General features: G+C 61.8%; 1 protein-coding gene across 2 annotated transcripts; it reads right to left on the reverse strand.

Annotated features, from left to right (window-relative positions):
- Positions 1-310: 310 nt before the first annotated feature.
- RHBDF2 (rhomboid 5 homolog 2) lies at positions 311-25,672 on the reverse strand. Of its 2 annotated transcripts, none has more exons than XM_030294984.1 (19): positions 25,587-25,672; positions 13,112-13,307; positions 9,772-9,937; positions 8,903-9,030; positions 8,152-8,347; positions 7,844-8,047; positions 6,900-7,028; positions 6,427-6,545; positions 6,087-6,284; positions 4,780-4,891; positions 4,502-4,576; positions 4,161-4,322; positions 3,764-3,873; positions 3,545-3,608; positions 3,361-3,455; positions 3,002-3,077; positions 2,738-2,838; positions 2,381-2,534; positions 311-1,664 (listed from the first exon to the last, which is right to left on the reverse strand). In XM_030294984.1, the coding sequence occupies exons 3-19, from the start codon at positions 9,913-9,915 to the stop codon at positions 1,245-1,247; spliced, it is 2,487 nt and encodes an 828-aa protein (XP_030150844.1). In that variant the 5' UTR covers positions 9,916-9,937; positions 13,112-13,307; positions 25,587-25,672; the 3' UTR covers positions 311-1,244. The 2 variants fall into 2 exon arrangements, with proteins under 2 accessions (XP_030150844.1, XP_030150845.1); XM_030294985.1 differs by lacking the exon at positions 25,587-25,672 and adding an exon at positions 20,825-21,631.
- Positions 25,673-26,411: the final 739 nt, after the last annotated feature.

Below are 26,411 nucleotides of genomic sequence, written 5' to 3' on the forward strand. Positions count from 1 at the left end.
CCCCCGGGTCCTCTCGTCACTTCCCACGTGGCTCCTTGATGTGGGGTCAGGGCTGTGGGTGGGGCCCAGTGAACGGACGAGGGCTGTGCCTTCCCCCCACCGTCTCTGCCAGGGGCAGCCAGACCCTCACCGCCCCTGGGCTCCAGGCATTTAACCCGGCCCTCTCAAGGGACCCCCTGGGACCCCAAACCTGGTTTCTGGCCCAACCAAATCCCCCACAAGTTTTCCGCCATCCCTTTAGGCCGAGGCCCCGCCCCCCAAAATAAAGTTCCAGCTTTCATTCTGCTAGAGCCCCTCGGGTCAAAAGATGTTACTTGTAAAGAGTATCATTTAATACATTTGAGACATCATCCATATAAAGTTAGCGTTACTTTTAAAAATTAGAACCTTAATATAAACCAGTAAAAAAATGGGTCTGACCGAGCCTTGGGCAACCCCGGGGGGAACCCACCCCAACTCGGGCAGGAGTGAGTAGCCCAGCCCCCGCCCCAACTCGGGCAGGAGTGAGGCAGAGTGGAGTAGGGCTGGCCTTCTCGAAGCCAGCCCCATGAGGCAGAACACTGACTCCAAGGGAGGGCCAAGAGGGACACAGAGGGGACAGCTTCTGTCTGCTCGGAACAAGCAAGGGCTCTCAGCTTCCCAGCCCAGCTGTGCCTCGGTGCTCTTTTCTGCCCCAGACCGTGGCAAAGCCCTTCCCACAAGTCTGCTCCAGGAGCGTTAAGGGCAGGCTCACCAGGCCACCGATGAACGAGGGGCCCGGGCTCTTAGGGTAGAGAGGGGAGGAGAAACAGGAAGGAGGGCTGGCGTGGTGAGGCAGGTGTGGGAACCCTGGCCACGTCCCAGTAAGGGCACGCTCACAGCAATGGGGTGTGTGTGTGTGTGGCCGGGGGGCACCAGCAGAGGCTGAGGGGGGTGATGGGCGAAGCCTGAGGACCTTGGGAAAGAAAGAAGCCCACCCCTAGGCAGTGGTCCCGCCAGCAGGGGAGCGACGGGCGGGCATGGCCCTGAGCCCCTGAGCTGCAGAGAAGCCCGTGCGCGGAGTGTCCCCCAGCCTGAGGAAGGGGGCGCCTCGCTGCCCCGGGGGGACCCGCCTTTGTGACCGTCTCGCCCGGTGGAGGGAGGGCCCGGGCCCCTGGCAGCGGGTCTCCGGGGCGCGGGGGAGGGGGCGCTCTGCAGCCCGGCCCGGGCCCCGGGCCCCCAGCGCCCCGTGAGCAGCAGCGATGCCCCGCCCGGGGGGCAGGGGGTCAGTGCAGCACCTGGTCCAGCTCGTACTTCTCGCAGAAGCGGCTGGTGAAGGGGAAGCAGGTGAGGTACTCGATCCAGGGCCAGTGCACGGGGTAGACGTAGAGCCAGATGACCAGAGAGGCGAAGAGGCCGGCGAAGACCAGCAGCGAGACCAGGATGAGGGCCCTCTTGCGGTACTTGTCGCTGGTGCCGAAGGTGATGTAGGGCAGGAAGGCGAAGGCCAGCAGCAGGCCGCTGAGGAAGCCGAAGATGTGGGCGATGTTGTCGATCCAGGGCAGGAGGCCGCAGACGAACAGGAAGAGTACGATGGCCGACAGGTTGAGGAAGGCCTTCCAGGGCCGCTCCAGCAGCTGCCAGCTCTGGAAGAGCTCCACGAAGAGGCAGGCGAGGAGGCCGAACTGCGAGCCGGCCGGGCCCACCTGGGGCGGGTGGGGGAGGGGAGAAGGGTCATTTCCAGGCGCCCCGGGGGGAAGCCTGGAGCCCCCGGGGACCCGGGTCGGCCTATGGGTGGGCTCCTCCCAGGCGCGGGGACCCTGAACCTGGGGCGGGGGCGGGGGCGGGGAGGGGGTCAGGGAGCAGCCGCAGCAGCCGGGCCACAGCTGGGCTTGCGGCACCCACGTTTTCTGCAAACTCTGGGGACCTACTACGGGCCCAGTGGGTGGTCAGTGCGATCAACGCGACAGACAAGCCCGCTCCAGGCAGCGAACGGCGGGACAGACAGACCCTGAGCGAGCCAACAGCGTTAGGCTGAACCGATCAAAAAACTCGCTGTTTCCGTGAGTCTAGAGTGGCTGGGCGTTGGCGATTCCACACAGCTCAACCCACAGTTATGTGACAGGCAGGTAGGCAGGCAGGGTCGCGGTCACGAAGAGAAACGAAGCAGAGGCGAACAAAAGGAGGGACAAGATCTGGGAAAGCCGGAAGGGATGCCTGAGCGTGACCCAGGGGCAGTGCTGTTCCCCGGCACCCGGGGATTAGGGGATCGGCCAATAAGCCCACAGCTTAGCTGTCCCATCTGCTGTTGAACCTGGCGTGGGAGGGCGCCGTGTGTCCCTGTGGCAGAGCCAGTGGGGGGGCGGGGGTGGGGAGCAGCAGAGCCGGCCCCGCCCCCTGCCCCGCCCCTCCGAGTGCCTACCTCCGCCCGGTAGGGGAGGAAGAGGGCACTGGCGAGGTTGCCGGTGATGCCGCTGAGGATGAAGATGATGGCGATGCGGTGCCAGCCGGCCAGCTTCTCCAGGTCCCGCAGGATGGTCATTTGGAAGACCACAGACACGAAGCAGTGCACCACGCTGGGGAGGGGGGCGCACCAGGCATCAGCCGTCCCGCCTCTGCCTGCGGCTGCCAGCCAGGCACCGCAGGGGCAGCGGGGTCTGGAGGCTCGTGGCGGCTGCGCGCTGGCCCGGGAGCCCTCCTCCAGGGGTCTCTGGGGGGCGGGGGCGGCAGACGTCACAGGGGCCTGGCGGGGAGGGGCGGGCAGCGAGGGGCCTTTTACCCAGCGTGGAGGAACAGAGACAGCCAGAGCCTGTAGAACTGATCTGGGACCTCGGGGTTGAGGAAGGGCAGCAGCCCACACACCTTGTCCAAGCAGTGCACCTGGGGGCAAGCGCGTGGAGGTCAGTGCCCTCGACCCAGCTGGCCCTGACGTGGGGGGGGGCAGAGCCGGGTACCCGCTGCGGGAGGGAACGCACGAGGCCAGCTCCAGCAGGCTGCGGCGCTCACCTCCTCACGCTCAGGGCCCCGCCAGGCCCTGCCTCACCTGGGAGCAGAGTGTTGCCTCTTCGTGGAAATAGCCGTGCATGAATTCACAGTATTCCCGGGTGGTGATCTCACAGCTGGGGGGACAAGGAGGCCAGGGGATGCGTCAGGGCCCTGAGGACTCCTGCCCATTCACCTGCTGCTCAAGGCCTGGCCACAGCGGGCATCGCTGGCAGGAAGGGGGTGCCGCTCTGCGGGGACCACAGCTCCGGGGCAAGCTCCCTTTCATTCTGCTCACGCCACGGGTGACCCCAGAGTCACCAGGTAGGGAGGACACTGGCCCGGGGTGGTGGGTGGTGCCAGAGGATAAGAGGAAGCTCTGGGCAGGGTGCCCGGGGCAGAGTGCCCGGGCTGGCTCACCTGCCCTTGGTGCCGATGCAGCACGGGCGGCCCTTGATCTGGCAGTCCATGTGCAGGAAGCCCGTGCGGTTACTCTTGGCCTGCTCCGTGCAGATCTGCCGGGACGGACACCGGGTTGGGCCCGGGCAGCGGCAGGCACCCCCTCCCCGCCCTTCCTAGACCATGCTCCACCCCGGACACTCACTGGCCACTTGGTGATGTCGTCGGGCCAGATGTGGGCGCCGCTAGAGGCCGGCTCCTCACAGGTCCTGGAGGCAGGGGTGAGAGGGGGCAAAATGAGGAGCTGTGCCCCGCCCCCCAGCCTGCCACACTCCCCTCCAACATCCCCGCAGGAGCCACGGGCAGGATACGCAAGGCCGTCTTCTCATGGGTGGCCCAGCGGTGGGCCACCCTGGGACCGTACCTGGGGTCCTGATGGCACACTGCCCCCGATGTCCGCCTCTGGCCCAGATCAGACTTGTCCATGGGGGGGCCCGTGTCATCCTGCCACTTGACAAAAGTGGCCAAAGTCTCCTGGAGGGTGGAGGAGGGCTGCTTACGACTAGGCGAATGTCCCCGTGAGAGTGGGCAAGGGACCCTCCGGGACAGGGGCTCTTCCCCTCGTCCCCAGGGCTCAGACCCAACTCCCAGACCTCTACCCCCGGCTGACGTTCCCAAGACCTGGCTTCCGCTCCTCTGGGGAGGTCGGCACCCTCCCCGTGCTGGCCCGTGTACAGGGGTGTGTGGGGCCGGGAAGGAGGGAGGGGATGGTCCTCCAGGGGCCCTCCCCAAGGCTAGGGCAAGCGGAGGGCTGGCCCCACCGAGCAGTCTTTCCGCTGGGTCTGGATGCAGCCCGAGTGGTCGTTCTGGACACAGCAGCCCGAGTCCCGCTCAAGGTCTCGCTCCCGAAGCACCAGCTGGTCGATCTGCTGGTCCTTCCGGATGCAGGGCGAGAACTTGGCTCCCAGGTGGATCAAATCGATCTGGGGGAGGGCACAGAGTAAGCGTGGGCCCCGACCTGGCCACTCTGTTGAGTCTCCCCTGAGGGCCCCCTGACGAGGGGGGGGGGGTCCCCTGGGCAAGCCGACCCCCTGCCCAGCTGGGGGTGACGGGGCCCAGGGCCTTCCCGCTGTGGTGCTGTCCCACCCGCCGGGCCCCTCACCGAGCTGGGGCCGATCCAGAAGTTCTCCTGCTGGATGTACTTCACACTCTCATACACACCTTTGTTCCTGAGCACCTGGGGCAGAGGCAGAGGGAGGGCGGTCAGGGGGTTCCCCATGCCAGGGTAGGGCTGAGGGGTAAAGCTGTGGTGAGCCCAGAGCACCCTCCTGCACGGGCCAGGTTGTGGCCACGGGAGGGATTCGGTGGCCGACGACGCTTGATGCCTCTCGGGCGGGTGGGACCCCCGGAGCGGAGCACCCCTAACTTAGCCTGGCTCACCAGCTGGGTGGTGACGTGCTGGGCAAAGCCCACGGGTGCAATGCCATACGTGCAGATCACCAGCAGCGTGATGATGATGTGGACGAAGGTCAGCCAGTAGGTGAAGTAGGGCCTGGGGGACACAAGCCTGGGGTCAGCGGAGCCGAACCCACATCCCATCCCTCAGTCTGTCGAGCCCATCCCCCATCAGCTCCCCTTCTATTCCCCTCCAACTCATCCTTCATCACAGTGACATCCACAGCCCCTACAGGGGGCGCCTGGGTGGGTCAGTCAGTTAAGCGTCCGATCAGTTAAGCGTCAGATCTCATGGTTCGTGAGTTCGAGCCCCGCATCGGGCTCTCTGCTATCGGCACGGGTCCTCTGTATCCCTCTGCCCCTCCCCCACTTGCGCTCACTCTCTCTCTCAAAAATAAATACGCGTTAAAAAAAAAATGCACTCCAACATGTCTCTCCCTGCTTAAAACCCTTAGATGGCTTCCTGCCACCTTGGAATTAAGTCCAACATCGCCCCCTCCTGCTGGCTGCAAGGCCTTACTGTGCCCACCCACATTCTTCTCTTACAGTTCCTGGAACAAACCACAATCCTCGCGGCCCCAGGGCCTTTGCACACGGTGCCTCTTTTGTCGGAAATGCTCTTCACATCTCTCTTTACCCGGCTAACTCCTGCTCACGCTGGCTGCACCCCTCCTCACCAGTTCACTCTCATTCTCCGTCCTCCTTGGGACGCTTGCTATCCTCGTTATTACTTATTTATAATCGGGGTTTAATGTCCATCAGGTCACTGCCCATCGCACACTGGGAGGACTGCCCTCCTCCAATCCTCTAATTTCCCCCAAGGTCTCTGTGCACATCCTGCCCCACGCTCCCCTCCCTCATAGTCCAAGGTTCTGACCGTCCCTCTGGCCCACCGTGCCCTCCCGGTCTCTCCTGTCGGAGCTGTTCTGGGGCCAGTGGGGGATAGCACTCAACGCACGCTTGTCGACTCACTGCTTTCGGGAGCCAGGCTGAGGATACAGGCCAAGGAAACAGGGAGGGTGAAGAGGCAGCAAAGCGCCCGGGGACCCCTCCCAGGTGACGCACATGGTCGCAGGGCAACCCCGGGGACTCGTCCCTGCTTCCCTCACCCGCGGGGGGGTGCTCGCCAAATGCCGGCCCGGTGAGTAAGGGGGCTGCTGCAGGCGAGGGTCCTGGGGAAGCCGGAAGCTCCCAGGCCTCCCGGGGTGGCCCTCGGCCCTCCTGCCCTCTGCCTGCACCTGAGGGCGGGGACGCCGCCCACAACGCCCGGAGCCGGCCGCCTCGCGGCTCACCGGTGGCTGTCGAAGCTCTCCAGCTGGCGCTGCACGGTGCTGCTGATGCTGCGGCGGTAGCTTCGGTTCAGCCAGTTGCCCACCACGCCCAGGCCGTAGTGCCGCCTCTTGCGGTCAAAGGCAAAGTGCTTCACCGTGGAGGCGAGGCGCCTGCTGCGCCTGGCCCCGGGCGCCGCCGAGGCTCGGCCGGAGTCCTTCCTGGTGGGGGAGGGCTCTCAGCCGGCTGCCCCTTCCCCGCACATCCCAGAAGGGGGCCCGGGAGGGACCTGCTGCGGGCTGGGGGAGCCCTTCCCCACCGCACCACTTCCCTCCGCTTGGAGGAAGGCTGCCCAGAACTCACAGAGGGACCTGCACCCCATCGGGGGAGACCGGGGAGGCCGAGCGTGGGATCCCCCGGAAGTAGCTGGCAGAGAGCGGGGGAGACTCGAACACATCGTCGGGCATGGAGCTCATTTCTTCCTGGGGTGGGGTGGAGCGGGGGACACAAAGAAAGACAGCGTGAGGAGTCACTGTCCCAAATACTGCTCCCGACAGCTCAATTCAAGGACAGAACAGAGCGGGACAGGCTCTTGGGGAGGGAGGTGCAGGGCATGTGCCTGGGAGCCCTCATGATTTCCCCGTTGGCACCTGCCCCGCCAGGCCCCTGACGGAGAGACAGGGGCCCAGGAGCTCCGCAAGGCAGCATATCCCTCCAACCAGGGGGCCCTTGGATCTGTCAGGGGCTCCTGGCAGCGCATGATCAAGGCCAGGTCACCAGTCCTAACTCCCAGGCCACCCCGTACCCTCTTCCCGAGGCCCACACCCCATGCTTGCCTTACTAAAAAATGAGGAGTCAAATGTGTCTGCCCCATCGACCACGTCCTCCTCCAGGAAGCTGGGGTAGGCAAAGCTGCGTTTGATCACCCGGCACCGCTGTCCCGTGGCATCCAGCACGGAGCGCCCCTGTGACAGGGCAGAGGCACGGGCATCAGGCCCCCCGCTCCAAAGGGACTGTCAAGCCCATCCTCCCTGGGCAGAGCGTGGCCAGAGACAGGGCACCATCTTCCATAGCCCTAAACGTAGCGCTCTCTCCGCAGTTGGCCGTTTTCCTCTCCCTGCTGACGTCCTGCCCTCTGACTTGGCAGCTAGCTCGCCACCACTCGTTCCACACCCTTACTCCCAAAACTCGGGCCATCTCCCCCAGCCCCAGCTCCGCGGCACGGCACACCGTGCCCCTGCCCCCCTCTCTGACCCCCACGTGCCATGCCCCCTCCTACCTCCGGGCCTCTGCGTGGGCCCTTCCCTCTGCTGAGGAAGCTATTCCTCTCCTGGGGAACTTCTCCTTATTTTTCTGGGCTCAGCTCAAGTGGCTTCCCTGACATGAGCCCCTCTCCCGCACCGACCCCGACACTTATCACACTGACTAGTGACAACTGCCCCCCGGGCCTGGGGGCTCTCCCAGGGCAGGGACACTGGCTCCTGTCACTCTGCAGCCCCCGTGCCCAGCACATCACAGGGGCCGAGTAAACTCGGGTGAACTGACTGCACATTTCACTTCCGACTTGCCCAGCCCGTGTCGGTGCAGAACCCGGCTTCCCAAACCCTGGAGCGCTGGGGCTGGAAGGCCATGGGCCAGGCCCCGGGCCTCTCTGCCGGGTAACCTCATGCATCCGCTGCCCTTGGCACAGAGGGATGCGCCCAGGCGAGCTCTTGGGGGACGCTCTGGGGGGACAGAGAGGGAGGGAGGGGCGGCGGGGGCCGGGCAGAGGCATCTTCACCTTGAGGAGGGCGGCGGCAGCCTGAAAGCTCATGTGGGCCACAGACATCCTCTTGCGGCGGGGCAGGTGGGAGTAGCCAGAGCGGACGCTGGTGAAGGATGTGAGGGACAGGACCCCGGGGGTCAGGGGCGGGTGTGGGGCATGGGGCCTGTCCACCTCGTCCGGGTGGCGGAACGCCCGTCCTCGGGCCAGTGGATCCACAATCTGGAAGAGAGGGAGGGAGGGAGGGAGGGAGGGAGGGAGCAGGTCGGGCCCCTGGGCTCCGTCCCCTGCCACTGCCGCCGCCCCTCCCTCCCCCGCAAACCCACCTTGGGCATCTTGCAGGGTTTTGGAGACTCGGTGCCCTGGAAGGACGGCACCTCCTGGCTGGGGAGCTCCAGGTCCCGCTGGCACGAGGCCTTGAGGCGGCCGTAGCGCACGCTGCAGTGGTGCAGGCTCCTGCGTTGCCAATGCTGCCGCTTCACCTCCCAGTCGCCGCTGACCCCGAACCACTGGGCTGTGCCCCTGCGGGAGCCGAGAGCGCCGCGGGGGTGGGCACGCCGCGGGGACGAAGACCAAAGCGGGCCAGGGCACGTGCAGGGGGGACGCAGGGGGGCAGGGTGCCGTGCACTTGTGTCCAGGGGAGGGGACGTGGGAGGTGACAGCGTGTGTGGGCAGGGGACGACAGGCGACAAGGCACGTGTGTGTGCAGTGGAGGGGGACAGATCGGCTCCCCGCTTTTGCCCCTGGGTTGGTACCCAATGACCAGCTAAAAGGGGTGGGCAGGCCTCCCGGAGTCACTCTGTGGGCCGGTGCCTCCCCCCGCAGCCCCGCTCCTTGACCCACCCCGCAGGCTCCACGCTGTGACTTTCTACAAGGCACACATCGCCCTTGGGCCTCAGTTTCCCCCCCGGAACACGGTGTTAACGGATTCTCATGTTCCAGCCCTGCAGGGAGGGCCGCTCATTAAGGCCTTCCCACTCCTTCTAGGAAGGGGACCCAGGGGCCAGGCCCGGAGAAGGTCCGTAGGGCTGCCGGGGACGGGGGGGGGGGGGGGGGGGGGGCGGGAAGGGTGCTCACTTTCGAATGCTCTGGGACAGGGAGGCCTGGCGGCGGAAGCCTGGGCGCTTCTCTGAGCTGCCCTCCTGCCATCGTCCCCGTGGCTCCTGGAGGCTGACACTCTTCACGTAGGCTGGGTTCCTGGGCCTCTGTGGGAGGACAGGCTGGGACTTGGTGGAGCCCAGAGCCCGGGCTGGCTCTTTTTTGGCTCCCTACGTGAGAGCACGGAGAACAAGCCTCACCCCCAATTTACACGCCCTGAGCTGCTTTCCTTCCAAATGTAAAGTCACCATCTTTTAACTCTTCAGTGACCCCCAGCGTGATTTCCTAGCTCCTGGTTCCCTGTAGGAGGAAGAGCCCCCCGGGGTGAGTGGGTGGCACCAACACAGCACCCCTTTATGCCCCAGGACACTGTTTCAAGCCTGCTCTCAATGAGCCCTTTATGGAGCGCTGGTCCAGGCTGTTGGAAACGTTGCTCATTTCCATTCTCCACGGGAGCCAGGGGCCGCGGGGTCAGGCTGCTGATGCCCAGCGCGGGGGCCCCTTCCCCCAAGTGTGACAGCCCTCGCCCCTGGGCGGGGTGGTGTGGCGGGGCCTAGACAGAAAGGGAAACAGCCAGTCCTGGGTGGAACCGGGAGGCTTTCTCAGGACCGCACATCCCACCGGGAGACCCACAGCGATCACCGGGAGACCCGGCACCGGCGCTCGGGGCCCGCTCACTGTGACATCTGGAAAGGCAGGAGGGGGCACAGGCCTAAGTCAGGGGCTACACAGGCAGCTGGGGCTCAGGCAGAAGGGGCCTCCTCCGCCCGAACAGTGCTGTGTGGGCACGGCTGTTGTCTGGGGCAGGGCGGCGAGCCTCCAGGCTGCCCCCTCACCTGTCCCTTTACCTGGGGCAGCATGCTGGCCTGGTCGCCAGGGGCCGCGGTCTCGGGTGGAGGGATGGTGATGGACAGATTGGGCGGCTTCCGGCTCTGCAGGCGGCTGCTGGACACAGAGGAGACGCTCTCGCCATTCTTGTCAGCGGAGGCCATGGCGGGCAGGGGGGCAGCGCGGCTGGAATGGAAACAGAGAGGGGGGCACGAGTGTGTCGAGAGGTGGCAAGACAGGAGGGGACCGGGGGACCTTGGTGCCAGGGCAGGTGGCCCAGGTCAGGCCTAACTAACTCTGGGGTCTAAACCTCGCAACAAGAGACCGAATCTGACCTGGGTGGGGTATTATTGCAAGAAGGTCTATTTCCGTCCTTCGTCCTTCGTTTGCATTCCAGGCCGGCGGGGGCCTGAGAAATCCCCACCTTTCCACCTCCTCCCACTGCAGGACCACACCCAGAAAGGAGCCTGAGGGCAAAGGACTGAGCTGCCAGGTGACCTTGGCCGCCTTGTCAGCCTGGTCAAAGTAGGCCAGGGGCCAGAGGGCAGCTTCTTGGGACCCAGAGCCCTGCCTTTGATCTCGGGGCAGGGCCTGGGGGAAGACCAGGAGAAGGCTCCGGGGCCACCGGTGCGCTGGCCACAAAGAAGAGGTCCACGGCTGTGCGGGGAGCAGGTGCTTTCTGGGTTTCTAGCAAGGAAGTGGCTGCTCAGCCTGATTGCAGATAGAGAGAAAGCCACCATGCTGGTTCCTGTCCCCTGGGCGGCCTGGTTCCTTTTTCAAAGGTAACCGAAATTGCCACCTGTCTGGTACTTCTCTCTTTTCATGGAGGAAAAACGCTATATCCCAACCATAAAAGTGACATGTGCTCAGACCCAGAAGACCTATAAAGCAGAAAGTGAGCTCATGGCCTGCCTGTCACCCCATCTGCCACCAAACAGCCTCTTTGCAGCTGGAAAAGGACACACATACTTGGGTTCTACACACGCTCCTGCCACAACTTTTCTTCCAGAGTGTGTGCATCTTGTCCCATCAATGCACACAGAGCTACCCTATTTTTCTTTTTTTTAATGTTTATTTATTCTTGAGAGACAGACAGAGACAGTGTGAGTGGGGGAGGGGCAGAGAGAGAGGGAGACACAGAATCTGAAGCGGGCTCCAGGCTCTGAGCTGTCCCCACAGAGCCTGGCGCGGGGCGGGGCTCGAACTCACAAACCGCGAGATCATGACCTGAGCTGAAGTTGGACGCCTAACCGACTGAGCCACCCAGGTGTCCCCTATTTTTCTTTTCTTAAAAAATGTTTATCTATTTGAAAGACAGTGGGGGGGTGGGGTGGGGCACAGAGACAGGGAGGCAGGATCAGCGCAGAGCCCGACATGGGGCTTGAACTCACGAACCGTGAGATCACGACCGAGCCGAAATCGAGAGCCGGTCACACTTAACCCACTGAGCCACACCAGCGCCCCTAGATTTCATTGAGTGACTACCAAGATTTTATTGAGTGGAACATACCAAGATTAAACCAATTCCAGACTGATGGCAGCTGAGGGTGTTTTCGGCATTTTGGACCTGTGCCTGGTGCTCACCGACACCCCTGCCTAGACCCAGACCGGGTCCTTGTCCCAGCACTAACCCAAGACAAACTTCTAGAAGTGGAGTTGCTGGGTTGAAGAGTAAGTTCATCTTGAATCTCAATGGATCTTGGGAAATGGCCTCGCCAGAAGGAGGTGGCAATTTACTGACTCCGCCCCGATCTGGGGCTTTTCTACTCTCACTCCGGTCACCAGCCCCCACTTCCCCTTTGACTCCACCAGAATCAAGGCCCTCTGCCTGTTCTATTCTCTTCCTTTCATCCCTCACTCTGCCCTTCTTCTGGCTAAAATCTGCGGCTACTTTCTCTCCCCACTTCCCGAAGCTGCTGGAGCGGGTTTGGTTTCTCCTCCCTCCTGTAAGGCCAGGGGCGCCACATCCACCTGCTGATACAGCGGGGCTGACCCCGGGCTGTGCACGGACGCGGGGAGTCACACAGGAGCCCTCCGGGTAAGGGCATGTGGGGCCGACGTGTGACACAGGGTGACAGCAGCCGCGTTTGTCCCGAGTCTGTCCGTCCCCTCCATCTCTACCTGGCCTCACCAAAGCTACCGTCTTCTCTCACCCGAAGGACCACAGGCAGCCTCCTGAACAGTCCACCCGCCGCCCCTCGAGCCCCCACCCTCATGACCGTCCTCTACATAACAACAAAAGTCACCTTTTAAAAGCACCAATCACACCACATCACTCTCTGCTCAACAGTGTCCCACGATTTCCCATTCTCCCTTAAAACGAAGTCCAAGCTTCTCACTGGGGCCTTTGAGCCCTGAGTGGCTTTGTCTCCTCCTTGCCCCCGACCCGGCCGCTCTAGGCCCCCGACTGTCTCGCACCTGCTAAGCTCGGCTAGGGGCGCCGCGAGGGGTCACGGTCAAAAGCACGCTGCAGGTGGGTGGTTCTGGGCTTGACCTGCACAGAGGCTTGCACTTGACCACAGGTCACCCAAGCCCTCACCTTATAATGGGGGAAAGACCTCCCCCTAACCAAGAGAGGCGCCCTGGGCATCAGGTGACAGAATGCACGACACACGCCCAGGCTGTATGCGCACACAGAAACGTGGGCGGGAATGTTCATGGCAGCATGTTCAGCAGGGCCCAAAGGTGCAAACGACCCCAATGCCCATCAACAGACAAACAGACCAACAGAAGGTCCCACATACACACAATGGAATGATTAGTCACAAACAGCAGGGCAGCGCTGACATGGTCCAGCAGGGATGAACTTTAAGGATGTTTATGCTAACCGAAAGAAGCCAGACACAAGGGACGCCTGGGTGGCGCAGTTGGTTAAGTGGTCGACTTGATTTCCGCTGAGGTCGTGATCTCATGGCTCTCTCATGGCTCTGTGCTGAATTAAATGTGAATTGTAGCTCAATGAAGCTGTTAAAAAAAGTCTCAGGCAGGTGCTCCCCAAACGTCAGGCCTCTGCCTGCGCTGGTCCCTCCATCCCCACGTCAGATCATCACACGGTGGGACAGGTAGCTCCTTCCTCTCACTCTGGTTCCAGCCGGAGCGCTGCCTCCTCCGAGGAGCCCCCCTTGACTGCATGAAGCAGCCCCCTGGCCCTCCCCTCCCTTCAAGTCTCTCCGTCACTCTACCCGGGGTTGCCTCCCTCTCTCTCTGCCTTGTTCACTGCTGCGCCCCCACCTCCAGAGGAGTCCCGGCCGCAGACAGCATCAGTTCGTACATGTTGAAAAGCAAACAAATGAGCAAAGCAGTTGGTGCCTTGGGTCCAGCCCTGCCCCTCCCCCCACCCCCTGCTAACCGGGTTCCTACCTTCGGATCTGGGCTGAGCTCACAGCTTCCTGGGTCTTGTCGCAGGGGTCTTTAGAGCATGATCTAGTATGTTCTAGTCCTTCCCTCTCTCTCTGCAGATGCTCTGGGGTCAAGTTTCAGCTGTGTGGCAGGTGGACAGACGCAAAGGCAGCCGGTTCCAGGCCGAGCAGGGCAGCTCCTTAGGCGCACGCAGTCTCTAAGGAAGGAAGGGCAGACTCAAGCAGGCGCGTTGGGACCAAGGACCTTTCAATCTTCCTGACCTCAGTCTCTGCATCTGTAAAATGGGGTAATCCCACCGGCCTCGTGGGTGAGGGGTTAAAGGATATGTTCTCGCCACCTGGAGTAAGAACCCCTCTTGGCGGTGAGCTGGGTGCTCAGACGGCCGGGCAGCCAGGGGGGTCCAGCCTCAGAGGGTTTGCCTAAAAAGCCACCTGCAAGCCCCCCCCCCCCCGCTCTGGGCTAGGAACCCCAAATCAGGGTGGCCTCTACTTTATTTTTCCCGTTTCAACATAACTTCACTACACACGTTTAACTTAAACACAAAGTGTTGGCTGTCTTCTGATCATTTCCTTTCTTTAAAAAAAAAATTGTTTTTGGGGGGAGCACCTGGGTGGCTCAGTCAGTTGAGCGTCCGACTTCGGCGCAGGTCGTGATCTCACGGTTTGTGGGTTCGAGCCCCGCGTCGGGCTCCGTGCTGACAGCTCAGAGCCTGGAGCCTGTTTCGGATTCTGTGTCCCCCCTTTCTCTATGCCCCTCCCCCACTCACGCTCTGTCTCTCTCTCTCTCAAAAGCGAATAAACATTTAAAAAAATTAAAAAAAAATTTTTTTTAATGTTTATTTATTTTTGAGAGAGACAGAGCATGAGCGGGGGAGGGACAGAGAGAGAGAGGGAGACGCAGAATCAGGAGCTGTCTCCAGGCCCTGAGCTGTCAGCACGGAGCCCGACACGGGGCTCGAACTCACAAACCGCGAGATCACGACCCGAGCCGAAGTCGGACGCTCAACTGACTGAACCACCCAGGCTCCCTTCAACATTTCCTCTCGATTAGAGTAAGGCAGGTATTTCAGACAGTGTTCAAATGATTCAGAAGTCGTATTCGTTCTTTTTTTTTTTTTAGAACATTTTTTAAAATGTTTATTGAGAGAGAGAGAGAGAAAGAAAAAGAGGGAGACAGACCAAGCAGGTGCCACACTCAGCAGAGAGCCCAACGTGGGACTTGATCCCATGAACCGTGAGATCACGACCTGAGCTGAAATCAAGAGTCAGACGCTTAACCGACTGAGCCACCCAGATGCCCCACAAGTTGTGTTCATTCTTTAAACGATTTATCCAGGTCACATCCACACAACATAAGATCAAGCATCTGAAGGTAAAGAACTCTGTGATATTTCGCTCTAGGAGCTCCCGCACAGGGCACACTCTGCAGCAGACCCTCGGGGAGCAGAACCCTGACAGCTACCAGAGGCAGGACAGGTCAAGTATTCCCGTGCAACCAGGCCTGGCCTGGCCCTTCACACGCATTATCCCATTGTCCTCAAGACACCTTTCAAAACAGACATCTGCCATCGCTCCCCTTTTGTGGCTGGGAAGGGAGGAGGCTCAGAGGGGTTAAGTAACTGGCCCAAGCTCACACAGCCAGGAAGGGAACAGCTGGGTCTCTTTAAGAAACAGGAGCCACCCCCCACCCAGCCCAAAGCTAGAGCACACTGGGGGCTGGACGGCCCCCTATCAGGGTGACAGTGGAGTCCAGCCCAGAGGGAAATTATACTCAAAAGCACTTAGACTCTGTTCCTCAGAGGCCCAGGGTTACCAAGAGGGGCCCAAGGGGCTGCCATGGGGCCCACCAGAGGCTAGGGGCAGGTCTGCGCCCTCCCTCTGACTCCACGGGGCAACAAAGGCTTCCAACCATAGGAGGAACTTTGCGGGGGGTGGGGGGGGTGGGGAGGGAGTGGGCGCCAGAGGGGGTCCTGAGGAAGAGCTGGGGGCCCGGATGTTTCTGCTTTGGGTTTGACCAACAGACTCAAGCATCCTTCTTTCTTCCGCAAAGTGCTGGGAGGCCCGACCCCACACCTCAGGGCAGACTGGCCGTGGACGATGAGGCCGCCCAGAGATCACGGGCAGATGGGCCTTAGCGTTGGGCCAGCTGGCTCCTCAGATCCCACTTTGCGTCTGCTCTGGGGACAGCTCCCAGACAACAGCCTCACCTGGGGCCCCTGCACGGAAAGTTCTCCAATTTAGTTTCCTTTGGGACCAGGGTGCAGTGAGAGGGCACCAGGCAGGCACTGTCCTGGGAAACTGGCACCAAGGAGGGAGGGAGGCAGGCGATGGAAGAAAGCTGGGAGAATAGGGCTGCCGAGTCCAAGCTTGGGTGAGCTCATCAAGCATGTAGGATCCTTCTGGAACTCAGGGCCGGTCACACTTGCCTGGAGTAGATACCCAGGGCCCTTCAGAACCTGCCCTGACCCCCACCTGATACACCAGTGTCCCTGCAGATTCCCAAACCCCCACTTTCTTGTCTGAGTCCCTGCACCTCCCCTGGTCGCACAAGGCTCCACCTTGTCTGCCTGGGCGACGCCAGGTGAAATGTCACCTCCTCCAGGAAGTCTGCCCTGTCACCAGACAGAACCAACCACTTTCTCACTTGCCTCTCCTGGCATTCTGCAGAGATCTGCCCGTGCGTAGGCCTGGGCCCTGGGCAGAGGCAGGTCTAGGCAGAGGCAGGTCTGGAATAATCAGGCCCCTGCTAAGGGCTGATGGGATGGGAGGCGGGGGGGGGGGGGGGGGCGCATGCATGGCTGCAGACTGTCAGTCCACATGGACCCTGGACCAAAACTACCTCCCCCCATCCTGCACCCAGCCCACTCTGGAAAGCTCCACAAAGTGCCCACTGCCCTGCTATGGCTCTGTGACCAGATGCTGTCCCAGGATGAGCCCCCACTGGGTCCCCCGTTCCCCCCTCCCCAGCACAGCCCAGACTCCCCAGCCTGGGACCCGCTGTGTTGCAGACCATCTGTGCCACTGTCTTGACAGAAATAAGGGCAGACACAACCTTAGGCGGTAGGACTGGGGAGACTGGACCGGCCCCAGGGCACTTCTGGGGGTCACAGGGAGAAGCGGCCTGGCCCTGGAGAACAGAGGCAGGGCTGCGCGCGTGCCTTCCTGGGGCGCAGCATGGTACCCAAGACCATTTTCACCATCTTCGTGGCCCAGGCCACGTCCTGGCCTGTAAAGAAACTTTACCCTCCCCCCCTTTCCTTCACTGCTAAGCAAGGGAGTTGGATGAGGTGATGGCCCAGTATTGATGCCCATGAGGCCCACACATTTAGTACAAAACACCACTTTCCCACAGCCCCTCTCCACCACGGAGGGGTGAGTCTGCTCCTGAGACTGACCCCAAACTTGTGCAGAAGCACCAGAATCCCAGTTCCTTCCCGAGAGCGGCAGGGGGCAGAGGGTAGGGCCGGTAGTGTGGTGGGGTCATGGAGGAACCCAGACAGAAAGTGCTGGAGTTTTGGGAGCACCCCGCCCCACACATGTCTCCCACGCCCCAGAAATGCTTGCTCACTGCAGAGGAAATTGTGACATCCTGGGACCGGGCTTCCTCCTGGCCCACAGTCACATCCGCTGCTCCAAGACCCCCTGGGTTGGTGCAGCGGCCAGCCTCCGGGTCGGGGTGGGGGGAGCGTGGAGAGTCTGAGAGCCTGTCCCACGCAGCGAGGCCAATGCCACCTGCCCAAGCTGGATCCTGGCCTCGCTGGGGCCCTCCCCCAGAAGGACCTTCAGCCCCTGCCCAGAGTAGTTGGAAGACTTCGAAGGGGCCTGGGTAGGGAGAGAGGACTGAGGGTGGAGTCTGTCTGTCGTGGGGTGGGGTGGGGCAGATCCAAAGAAAAAGTGAAGTGCACAGTTCAAATGACCCAGAGGGACCCAGGGGCTGACACTCTGTCACCCCTGCACCACGCCCACAACCAGTGGTGTGACCCAGCTGCCGGCAGCCAGGCGCACATGACAGAAATGCAGACTCAGAAACCACTCAGTGATGCCCACAGAAAACCTGGTTTCCTCACAAAGGGTGGGGCTGGGCACTACCAGCTAAGCCCTATCCCGACAGTCACAGCCCGGCCTCGGCCGGAGAGGTCCCCTGCCCGAGATCTGGCAGCGCACATCCAGACGGGGCGCTGGAGGGGCCCCCAATCCCCTCCCCACCTGCCTGTCACCGATGCACCCTAGCAGGTTTCTGAATGCTCCCCTGGTCTTGCCCATGGTGGACGGGGTCTCCGGAATCCCCAGCCTCTGAGGACTTCACGACCCAGGGCAGGGAGTGAGCCGCGGCAGCTGACATCAGCGCTTAGCCTGCGTGTGGCCAGAACTGGGGACCAAGGGGAGGGAGGGAGGGACTCGGGCAAGGGGCAAGCATGCCCTCTGGTAGAGGACAGAGGGAAACCACTACCAGCCACCAGATGGGATCAGGAAGTTCAGGGGACCTCCTGGGGGGGAGGGGCGGCGCAGGTCCCCTGAACCGAGGAAATAAAGAAACCGCCACTTGGCCGTGGTGGGTGAGTGGGCCACGGGAGGTCCAGAGGGAAGGGAGGCGGCTCGGGGCTGCGGGGAACCTGTCTGTCCCCTGATGAATCACAGGATGACAGGATGACGGCCAGGGGCAAGGAAGTGGCCTCTCTCCCCTGTTTCCCTGCCATAGAAACTGAAACCGGCCTGTCCCTCCGCCACAGCCCTTCTGGGAACCAGGTCGTTTTTAGAAAGCTGCGAAGAGGAAGCTGGCCCTCACCCACTGTGCAACCCCCAGGCAAACCCTGGCTTCTGCTGACCTCGGGAAGTTGCTCCAGCTCAGGGCCCAGGCGCTTATGTAAAGGCGGTCGTTTGTCTAACCCGTGTCCCTACGGGCTTCCCGATGGCCAGTGACTCACCCTCGCACCTCCCTGCCCTGCTGAGTGGGGCCGGGAGCAAAGGCCAGGAAAGTGCAGAGGCGACTCTGAGGGCCGGGGATCAGGACTTAGGAAGGCAAGGGACGCGGGGAGACGGAAGGGGAAGGGACCACCACGTCCCCCTTGGAGGCTTTGAACTCCAAGTCACTCCCCGGTCAGAGTTAGAGAAGCCAGCAGGAAGTGTCCGCGGGCCTCTCCGTCCCTTCCGGCCAGCACCCACTTCCCCACTACACTGGCACCTGTGCTCAGCCCAGCCTCACCCTGCCCTGCACAGGGAGAGGCCGCACCCACAGAGGACCCCGGCCCCGAGAGCCCCCATGTCTTCACCCCCCCACACCTTTAAGGGCTTTGCTCACACTCAGTTCAGAAGGTAAAGAATGGAGAGGAGGGGGCACAGTCAGGGGCTCGAGGACCTGCTGGCTTGTCCCCACCGTCCCCACCAGACCCCAGGTTCTGGATTCCCCTTGACCCAGTTAGAGTGGCTTAGGTAGCAGGGCCGACCACAGACCCAGGAAGCGGGCCCCGGGCTCCAGGCTGAGGCTGTGAGCCTGTGGGAGTCCGGGGTGGGGAGGCCACGTTCTTAGAGCGCCGCAGACCCCGACGCCCCTTTGCAGTACGCATCAGCTTTCTCAGGACCGCACGCCAGCGGGGCGGGCAGAGATGTGAAGGCCCCGTCCTCTGTGGGGGCCCTGGGCCCAGGAAACCGGCTAGGCTGGATGCAGCAGCCGCTGGCAACATGCAGGGGCAGGCAGGCGGCACTCAATGCCGCCACGTGTCCCCAGCTGGACACAGTGCTGGGCCCTGGTCTCCAAGGTGCCCTCTGGGACTTTCTGGACTCCAGAAGCTGCTCGTAGAAGCACACGAGGGGACAGCAGCTGAGCAGGGATGTACGTGCCTTTCCACACCCCAGGAAAGCAGCAGCTCCCAGAGCCTAGGGGCCAAGTGCAGCTTGGGGACAACAGAAGAAAGGGAGCACAGGGGCCCGTCCTGGGGTGCTCTGCCCAACGGCCCAGCCTCCTCTGGGAAGGTGACACGTTCTGTCCCAGTTCTGTTACTCCCTGAGCATCACAGTGAAGAAGGGAGGAGGCAGGGGGGCCAGGCAGCTGGGTGGCTCAGTTGGCTGAGTGTTGGTTGAGCTCAGGTCGTGCAGTTTGAGCCCCACGTCGGGCTCACTGTATTGAAGCTGAGGTCGGCACACGTGGAGCCCACGTCAGGTCCTCTGTCCCTCTCTCTCTGCCCCTGTCCTGCTTGCTCTCTCTCTCTCAAACATAAACTTTACCTATCTAAAAAAATTGTTTTGTAATGTTCATTTTTGAGAGAGAGGGAGGCACAGGATTCAAAATAGGCTCCAGCCTCTGAGTTGTCAGCACAGAGCCCGACGTGGGGATCGAACCCACAAACTGTGAGAACCTGAGCCAAAGTTGGACGCTTAACAGACTGAGCCACTCAGGTGCCCCCAAAGTGAATAAACTTAAAAAAAAAAAAAAAAAAAAAAGGAAGTGGCATCGGGGGTCCAGAGGCCCTGACTCTTTCTGGGCCAGATACCGGGGCAGAAGAGGCTCCTAGAAAGGGAGGACACACCGCTGGAAGCCATGTTGACCCGAGCTGGGTGCGGACTGGGCTTTGCTCCAAACAGGCAAGAGGATCTGTCTCTCTTAGGATCCTGCCGTGCTGGGAATTGGTTTTTGTTGTGTTTTCAAGTTTATAATTATTATAATTTCACAATCTCTGCATCCAACGTGGGGCTGGAACTCACAACCTCGAGATCAAGAGCCAACCCTTGAACCAACCCAGCCGGGGGCCCCTGGCAGTTGGGTTTTCACTGGCTGAGGCCCAGCCCATGCTCAGTGGTTGGGGGAAGGATGGGGTCCAACATCGGTTGGGGAGCGGGGCGGGCCTACTTCACCCCTGCTGGAAGCTCCCTGACACCAAGGGGTGACCAGACTGTTTCCAGACAGGACCACACTCAGTACACAGAGCAGGGCTCTGTCTTGAGTTTGCAAGGGTGGGGTCCACCTACTTTCCACCCACCTCCTTGTGGCCTGGCTCCAGACGGTGAAAAGACGGTCCAACTGGGGCACCTGGGAGGCTCCGTCGGTTAAGTGACTCTTGACCTTGGCGTAGGTCGTGATGTCACGATTCATAGTTTCAAGCCCCAGCTCAGAGCCTACTTGGGATTCTGTCTCTCCCTCTGCCCCTTCCCCCCTTTCTCTCTCGTATGCTCTCTCTCAAAAGAAAAAAACACTGTCCAACTGGGGGAGACTGGTGCCCAGCCCTAAATGCTGTGTGCTGCAGGCAAGCCACTTCACATCTCTGACCCTAGTCTGTTTATGCATAGCCTCCCGGGAGTCTGAAATCTAGGTGGCTTTGTCACCATTAGCCAGGGCTCACTTGGGTGGACATTCAGCAGTTGGGTGGACATTCAGCAGAAGGACAAAGGCTTACCATAGTTTATGGAGAGGTAAGCACCTTGCCCACGACCACTCAGCCGGAAGTCAGGCCCTGGGCTGTCCTGGGTCCCCCTCACTTCTGGAGGCCCAGGCCGGCCCCACGGCTGGGAGGGAGCATGCCAGGCAAACAGTTTTCAGCTTGTAAACAGTCATTAAGGAGCTAATAAACCTGACTTCCCAGAACCCTGCCCTGGAGCTTGCTGCTTCCCTCCAAGGGGCTGGTCCTAGCCCCAATGGCTGCTAGACCTTCAGGGCCCTTGGACCCGGGCTCATCCGGGCCATTCAGACAGGGGAATGTGGGGATTTGTAAACCCTACTCACCGAAGTCCCTGCGTCACTTTGGGGCAGCATGGATTCTCCTGTTGAGGAATGAGGAGGGCTGCGGGGAGGACAGAGACAGGACTCAAACCCTGGCCTGGCCACCTACTTGCTGGGAGACTTTGAGCAATTTGCCAGAGGAAACTGAGCCTCGGTTTCCTCTGCTGTGAAATGGGGGGATGCCTCCCCCATCCAACAGAGAGGACATGAGATTGTGAATGCACAGAACCCAGGCCGCTATCGCTGGCCAGTGATTGGTAGCTTCTTTTATTCCTGGTTGACCACGGCTCAGTTGGGTCTCTACATCTGAGCCAAGAGCCCCAGTGGTAACAGATCTCTATTTGACAGGTGGGGAAACTGAGGCTCAGAGAAGTCAAGTCACCTGTCCAAGGCCCCAGAGTTAGGGGGTAGTGATGTCTCTTGCCACCCAGGCACTGGTGAGGCAAAGCGGCCAAAAAATGGGCCTGGGGTGGTGACCGAGTGGTCCATGGGCTGGGGGCGAGTGTAGGTGTGGGCCTCTGAGACTCAGGAGTCCCTCCCAGCAGCCCCTAGGCAGAAATGACATCACCTGGCACTTAGGTAGTGCTCCTCGGCTTATCACAGGGTTTTCTCAAACATTCTCTCACACTGCCCTTATCTCATCACCAGTGAGATCAAGGGCTCAGGCCAGATTTTAGTGCCAAGTCCTGCTCTGGCCCCATCCCACAGCGGGTCCCCCACCTCCTGTCTCAGGCCTTCTGGGGGCCACCCTGGAGGCCTGACCTGGGGAGGGCCATCCGGAGAGGAAAAGATGCTTTCTGCCGTCCGGCAGGGGCGGGCCCCCCCGAGGATGCTCTTGGCACAGGCTGTGGGGCCGCACGTGGGAGGTAGAGGAGGCAACCAAGGCTCTGAATGGCTTACCCCGTTCCTGGCCCCAAGAGCCCGGCCGGAGGGAGCAGAGCTGAGGGTCACCGCCGCCATGACCCCCTCGCCCCCCATCACAAAAGCTGGGGGGGGGGGGCAGGGAAAAGCCCCGGCTGGGAGAAGCCAACAGTTCCTGGTCTGAGACTCCACTCCCACTTGGAAACCCACCCTCCCGTTCCCTCTTCCCTCCGCCTCTCGGAGCTGAGGTTCCCCACCCCGGATCAGCCCCCCTACAGAGTAATTCTAGCACTGTTCCCAGCATGTTCTTATCGAGTCCTCCCCAGAGCCCACGAGGCAAGGCCCCTGTCGTCCCCACGGGCCTGTGCCAAGGGCCACAGACACGCTCCTAACAGCAGGCGTGATGCCACTATTGTGGCAGCTCCTACCTCAGGCTCCCGGCCCCCAAGACTTCACGTGCGACACCACTGGAATCCTCCCGGCAACTCGTCCCGAGGCTCTACTGTTACCCCACTGTATAGCTGAAGAAACTGAGGCACGGGCTCTAAGTGACCCTCATCCTACCGACCACTATCTCGTAGGCCACTGTGCCCGCCAGCTTCTGGGCCTTGCTTCTTGGCTCCCCACGCTGGGAATCCCCCTCCTACCGCCCTCCCACCCTCCTGGCCGGCATCCCTGATTGGCATTGCCCACTTAGCTCCGACCATTTTCCTAGCACCCCGCCCCCACAACATGCCTTCTGGCAGCGTCTGAACGGCAGACAAATGACTTGTGTCTGGGTCCCCGGGTAAGCGCACACAGTGACGGAATGTGGACGCAGTGCTCCTACTTCCCTGAAGACGAGGTGATGAATTCTTATTTACACACCTCCAACTCCCATTAGGGAAGCAACAGTAACTTTATGGGCTGGGTGGGAAAAGCCCTTGTTTTCCCCCCAGTGACGGGATAGGTGGGGCCACGTGCCCTGGCCTGTATCCTCGGAGCTGGCTTCGCCCGGTCGCCTTCCCAGCCCAGCCACCACGGGTGAGTTTGGCCTGCACTCCCAGTGGCCACTGACATCCCCGCCAATCCTCCCCCCAGCCTGGCTCAGCTGGATGGGAATCCGGGAGCAAACGGGTGAGCTCACTCCGGAAATCCCCGAGGGTGGCCAGGGTAACACTGCTCCAAAGTGGGTGGTACAGGCCGGAGGGGATGTGCAGAGAGGGGGGGGGGGGGGGGAGGCAGCCCAGAGAGCACATCTCCCCAGATGCCGCACCGCGAGGCAGGCGGGAGGCTGGGGCCACCCCGATGCTGCTACCACTCATCCTGAACCAAAAAGAAGTGGCAGGTGGCTCGCTGAAGTCACCTGGGCAGGAGCAGGTACGGGCATGCACAGACACACCCCCTCGGCGTCTTCCTGCTCTTATCTGCCGTCTCATCGGGCACAGTCTGTTGTAGGTTGACGGGAACCCTCTGAAGGGCTCCAGCCACCGGTAAAAACACCACCACCGACGAAGAGCCAGGCTCAGACCCCGGTGGCCTCTACAAGGTATTTGTGCCGCCGTTAATTCCTCCTCTGAGAAGAACAGAAGCGCCCTCCTGGGCAGTGTGGGTCTGTGCGTGTGTGGGATACCACGGAGACCTACAGCTCACAAATGAGCGAACCAGATAGGAGTCAGCTGGCCGTTTACCAGCAGGTGGCACAGGGTTTTGGGGCTGGGCCTGGGAACCGCGGCCCAGGTTCAATATCAGGCTCTACTGCTTAATTCCTGAGCAGCTTTGCACAAGTCTTGAATGCTGCTTTGTGCCACGAGAGACACTAAAGACAGAGGCCCCTGTTCCGGGGTTTTCGATCAACAAAAAGACAGCAGCGCCATTCCAGCCCTTTGAAGTTTAAAAGCAAAACAGCCGACAACAACAAAAAACAAAACCCACCAAGAAAACCCCCCAGAAACTGCCACCTGCCCTCTTGCCCTGCCAGAGTTCTGGGGGGGTCCAGGAGGCCAGGGTCCAGAAGTGAACAGAACGTGGACAATGGACACTGTCAGGAAATGGGAAGGGAGGGCAGTGGAGTGGCCCAGGCTCCTGGGCAGGGACAGTGTCTTCATTCCATCCCATCCTTCTAGGACACCCCCCCCCCCCCCCCGCCCCAGCCCCTGAGAACTGAGCCAACATTTCTGAGCCCCATTCAAAGGACTCGTCCCTACTGGGGTTCCCCTGGCCTGCCCCTTGGCTAACATCAGGAGCAGGGGCTGCCTCGCTCTGCCAGCTGGGGGACCCACCCTGGGGCCTCTTGTCTAACCCAGGGTTCCCACAAGCCACAGAGGACCTTTTTATTGCTGGAGGGAAGCAGATTGGAGAGCCACAAGGAACTAGAAGCCTGTCAGTCCTTGGATGTTATTTTCCTGGTGTAAATAACCAGAAGAGTTAGGTGTCAGGTTAGAAGGGAAAATTCCAGCAGGTCACATGGCATTAGGCGTCCATGCCTGTCTCAGCAATCCAGCTTTGGGAAAATCTATGAGAACAGAGTTGTCCCCATTCCCTCCCCCCCCCGACCAGGGGGATATTTGAGCTGGAGGGCTGTCCTGGCTCACCCTGCATGGGAGGCTGCCTTAGGGGTGAAGCACTCCAGGACTGAGCCTTGAGAGGGCCCTGTGCCCAGCCCCTGGGACTCAGCTCCTCCCCCACAGCACCCAGACCTGCTTCCTGTAGGGCCCCCGCTTTGAGCAGGGAAGAGGCAGGCTGATGGCACCAAAGGAAGTCCTATTGCTGGGGGACTAACTGCCCTCACAACTTAAGTTTACTCTGTTCTTCTCCTAACCCCTGGGGAAACTGAGGCAAGCAGGGGCAGTCCAGAAGTAACTTGACGGGCCAGGTGCGGCTCCAGGGTCTTTCAACCTCAGCGCAGCAGTGACATTTTGAGCTGGTTAATTCTCTGTGGTGGGAAGCTGCCCTGTGCACCGTAAGACGTTTTTAGCAGCATCCCTGGCCTGTACCCACCAGATGCCAGTGGTAACACTCCCCTCCTTCTCCTGAGTTGTGACAACCAAAATGTCTCCAGACATGATCAAGTATCTCCTGGCACCAAAAATCAGTCCCCTGCTTGCCCCTCTGCCCTCCCTATGAAGTGGCAGGAACACAGAGGCTGGGCTCATCCTTTTACCAGCAAATGTCACCAACGCGGGGTCCTAAATTATTTGGGAACCAGAAGCCAGTTCACGTGTGGGGTCATCTGGCAAGCCCCCCCCCCCCCCCCCGGCCCCCTTTAGCCTTTCACCCAGTTATGCAGGGGCTGAGACCTCAGCTTCCCCTCTGCCCTGGGATGGGAGAGTATGTCTAGCAGACATAATCCTTTCTAACGCGCACCTAACCCAAGGCCCTTGGAGCAACAGAGGGGACTGCTGGGTCCAATTTCTGAGCTCCGACCTAAACTTGCTGTGAGTCCACTCTCCCGCACCTGTTTCCACCCTGGCGAGGCTGAAAGCGGCCAGGCGGCGGCCCGCTGCTCATCCAGGAAGAGAAAGGGGAGGAAAGGGTCTGAGTTCCAGGAGCTTCTGAAACGAAGGCGAGACTGCGCGGTCCCGTACCCAGACAGTCCCCTCTCTTCCTCCCGGGGGCTTTACACTTCTGCTCAATCGTCGTGCCCCCTACATCTGGTGACCCGTGGCCAAGGGACCTCTTAGGCGTCTCGCCCCAGCCGAACCCCAGGGACCGGCAGCCCGGGTCCAGCAGCCCCGTCGGAGCCCAGCCCCGGCCTCTAGCCTCGGGCGCGGCCCACGTGGGGCCCGAGCGCTCCGCAGGTCGGGCGCCCTCGCGGGCCCCGCACAGCAGCCCCAGGCCGGGCCCGCGCCGGACCCCGCGGACCCCTCTGACGCCTGCGGCCCGGCCGCCGCGTGCCGAGCTCCGCCCTTCACCCCGCGCTCACCTCCCTGCGGCCCCACGTCCCCGGGACGCAGCTCCGAGCGGCGCCGGCCAGCGGCTGGGCGGTGGCTCCTGGGGGCGGGGCCCCGGCGCTCCGCCTCTTCCCTACCTGCGCGCGGGCGGAGGGGGCGTGGCCTGGCGGTCTGGGGCGGGACCGGGCGGCCCCGGCGACCTGGGGCGGGGCCTGGCGGCCTGGGGGCGGGGCTCCGGGCGGCGCGGGAGTAGGCTGCCCGCCCCGGGGCGCCGGGGGGCCGGGGGACCGGGGGGGGGGGGGGGGGCTCGCGCCTCTCGCTCTGCGCTCCGATCCCTGGTTTGGGGGCGGGCGTCCCCGCCTGGGGAGAGCCCTGTTTTCTACGGGAGCCGATCTCTTCCAGGCGTCGTCCTCTCCTCCCGGGACAAAGCGCATGATCTAGGTCTGAACTGCCATCACGTCACCCCTCCCCCCCAAGGAATAGTCACTCCAGTGACGACCCCCCCCCCCCCCATCCCGCTCCAGCCAGCGCTCTCATTCTAAGGCCAAGTGGACCTGTCCCTCGAACCTTTAGCCGCTCACTTTCCCTAAAACGCATTTGGAGCATCTCGATTACTCCTCGTCCTACTGCAGCTCCCGCCTCCAGCAAGCCTCTGATCTCTGCCCTCCTCTGCATCCTCCCGGGGCGGACGCGCGCTCCTAAGCCGAGTCTTGCTCCACTTCCTCCGCCCCCGTCCGTCCGACCCCCACACGAAGCCGCGGGTAGGAGTGTTTGCCGCTGAGCGAAGCACGCGCTGGGTGCCTGCGGGCGGAGGGGGTGGGGGGAGGAGGGGGGTGGGTGTCTCTGGAGGAGTCCCG

The sequence above is a fragment of the Lynx canadensis genome, chromosome E1 (assembly GCF_007474595.2).
Source record: "Lynx canadensis isolate LIC74 chromosome E1, mLynCan4.pri.v2, whole genome shotgun sequence".
Lineage (NCBI taxonomy): Eukaryota > Metazoa > Chordata > Mammalia > Carnivora > Felidae > Lynx > Lynx canadensis.

Excerpts from the sequence above, each read along its gene's own strand:
- RHBDF2 (XM_030294984.1), bottom strand. The coding sequence starts at position 9,915 with ATGGCCTCCGCTGACAAGAATGGCGAGAGCGTCTCCTCTGTGTCCAGC. Across the intron at positions 6,546-6,899 it reads ACTCCTCATTTTTTAGTAAG|GAAGAAATGAGCTCCATGCC; the intron begins GCAAGCATGGGG and ends ACCCCACCCCAG. Across the intron at positions 3,456-3,544 it reads ACGACATCACCAAGTGGCCA|ATCTGCACGGAGCAGGCCAA; the intron begins GTGAGTGTCCGG and ends CCGTCCCGGCAG.